General features: G+C 23.8%; 1 protein-coding gene across 1 annotated transcript; it reads right to left on the bottom strand.

Moving 5' to 3' along the window:
• Window positions 1-1525: 1525 nt before the first annotated feature.
• LOC105449686 (selenoprotein M-like) lies at window positions 1526-2076 on the bottom strand (the record flags this gene model as incomplete). Its single annotated transcript, XM_011689032.1, has 2 exons — window positions 1526-1912; window positions 1996-2076. Coding segments are annotated over 2 exons (189 nt in total), but the record flags the coding sequence as incomplete, so codon positions are not given.
• Between the last annotated feature and the right edge of the window lie 836 nt (window positions 2077-2912).

The raw sequence follows: 2912 nt of genomic DNA, 5'->3' as shown, positions 1-2912 counted from the left end.
TATCAGTTTTACAACTTTTACACTAATAAAATGTTTACGTCAGGCGATTGCTGTTTTTAAAATTTTTTCCGATTTTAATACAAATTCGTCCGTCTCAGATCACAATTTTATGTCTATTTTAATTCTCTGAAAGGATTTTCAATTCCGTTCAATCAATTCGGAAAAATTTACTAAACTGTAATGTGTCGGTAATTTCTACCTTCCAGCATCGCCTTAATGCAAAAGAAAAACAAAAATTTTACTACCTTTGAAAACAAATTTTTTTAACTGTGTATTGTATAACACGAAAATACAAACTTATAAAAATAAAAAAACAGATGGCAATTTTATAAAAGCCAAATAAGAAACTCGAGTGAAAATTATGATCGCTTTCAATGCCAGCAATTTTTTATTTTAGATAAAAAGATATTAACGATTTAAAACAAAATTATAATTTAAGTATATTATTATTTACTATATTTGATTGTTCATATTATCAATTAACTTATTGCACAGAAAGGCAGTTGCAACGACTATAGATGTATAATTTTTTTTTATTTTACGGCAATTTATCTTTTATCTTTCGAAAAAAAATCGATTGAATGGTCTGCAATTAACTTATTCTTTTCTCCATTAAATTTTTTAAAAATATGTACAAAGTAAAATCTACATATGTCTTAATATTAATTTTGATACTAGATTCTATGTAAAAAGATAATAGATGAGTGTCGTAGAATATCGCGGAAAATACCTAAAATCTCAAAATGTACGTATTTTTTAAATAACTTTATTTTTGTTTTGAGGTTGATGGATGACATTTTGATATTTTATAAATTCTTTTGTAAATTATGAATTTTCGATTTTTAATACCTAAGACTTTCAAATGCAATTTCTGAGAAGTATTCATTTAAATTTAAAAAAAGACAGTTATAAAGAGAATTTAAAAGAGCTTTAAAACGATGTCATTTTATATCTGTTACTATTAATATTTCTAAAAAGATAGCTATTCTAATCAAGAAAATGAAGTATCAATTCGTCATAATCATAGATCTCCTTTAGAAACAAATTTATGTATTTCGACATATTTAGTACACATTAGTTTTTTACAAAAATGCGGAAAATTATTGATTCATATTGTATACACATAAACACATGTAATTATATATAAAAAAATATGCGAAATGGAAATAATACATATTGCAATAGTAAGCAGATTTAGTTTTATTATAAGTAAATATTATATTATATATTAATCATATATTTAGTTTGTAATATGAAATTTTATTTTTTATTAATTGAATATTGATATTATTCTGAAGCTTTATAGTTTAGCTCATAAAAGAGATTTCTATGCATAATTAAAATTTTCTATAGAAATTATTTTGAATTATATTAATATTACTAAAATTCTAATTAATTTAATAATTATCAAATTTTTAATTTTTTTTGTTTTATAAATTTTATAAGATTAAAAAATAAAAATAAAGAATATACTGTAAATAATGACTTACAGGATATTGTAATATATAATTCCATCTTATTCTAGATTTAGTGTCTTATCGCAGATTGCAGCTCCTTGGGAAAAGCATTCTCCTTTGTCAATCTACCAAGGATTGCAATTAAAAAAAATTTGTGTAGATTAGGAAATCACTGCTATTGTGCCACTATGTACAATACATAGCTTACTTTTGGGAAATTATTAATAAAAACTAAAACTATTGTATTCTGAATATTTACAATGTATCTAGAAATAAGAGATTAGAAATAATTTCCTTTCCTAGAAATATCTGTTTACGTTTCTTATAATACATATCGAGTGGAAGATTTACATCTCGTCTTTATTATCTTTGGACTTCTTCGTGAAACCTTTGGAGACTAGCAACTCGTTACATTCCTCTCGAGTCAACTTGGACAATATTATTCTTTCTACTTCCTGCAACATTTTCAGAAATTAATAGTAGGATATTATTATAGATCTAATAATTATAATCAGAGTAGTATTTTTTTTTATTGAACCTCATCATGTACGTTGAATAACACAAGTTCTGGTATTGCACCTGGGATATGCTTGAATTCCACATTGTCACTGTATATGTGTTAAAGAAAAAATAAATAATATAGTTCAAAAAAATCTCGAGTAAATTTGTTAATATTTTTGTTATTTTTTAAGATATTTTTAAATACTTTTACATTAAAAAAGTCTTTTAATAAATTATGAGTAGATTATGAAAATATGTAAAACACATTTATATAATGAATTTTTATAAAACATGTAATTATTTTTATAGAGAAGATTGGTTGATTAGACGCAAAATCGAAAACCTATTATGTGAACAGTACAATATAGACTTTATTTCAATTAAATTTAAAACTAGTTTTAACTAGTGAAATTGAGTTTTAACGATTATGGGTTTTGACGATAACATATACAATTAAATGCTAAAATGTATCTTGAAAACATTTCAAAATGTTTGAAAGTAAAGCTGCGTTAGGCAAGCAAGTATAGCAAATGCTGGTTATTGTGTATTAACATATTATCGCTGTATAACAGGGGACTGTTAAACAAATGAATCAGATAATTATTATTATTAATATAGATAATTATTATTATAGATTAGATAATTATAATTTGCTACCTAATGATAATGAAGACATTAAGGCTGCGTTCGCTTTGGTGCTTCTAATGCTCACAGTATCACTTCATCCTTATAATTATTTATCAAATATTAAAGGATAAATAATGCTCAAAACGCTGTAAGTGCCAAATCGAATGCAGCCTAAGAGAAACTTTATACCTACAAGGGCTATAATAACACATTTTCTATATAAAATTTTTAAATTTGTCTAACTTTTTATTAACTGTCAAATATCAATGTGATCATTAAATCATTTTGTATGTTGCATGCCCATATATATATATATATATATATATA

The sequence above is a fragment of the Wasmannia auropunctata genome, unplaced genomic scaffold (assembly GCF_000956235.1).
Source record: "Wasmannia auropunctata unplaced genomic scaffold, wasmannia.A_1.0 LD336074.1, whole genome shotgun sequence".
In the NCBI taxonomy this organism is placed as follows: domain Eukaryota; kingdom Metazoa; phylum Arthropoda; class Insecta; order Hymenoptera; family Formicidae; genus Wasmannia; species Wasmannia auropunctata.
Note: the sequence above shows the minus strand (reverse complement) of the source record. Positions and strands in the feature narration are given on the sequence as shown.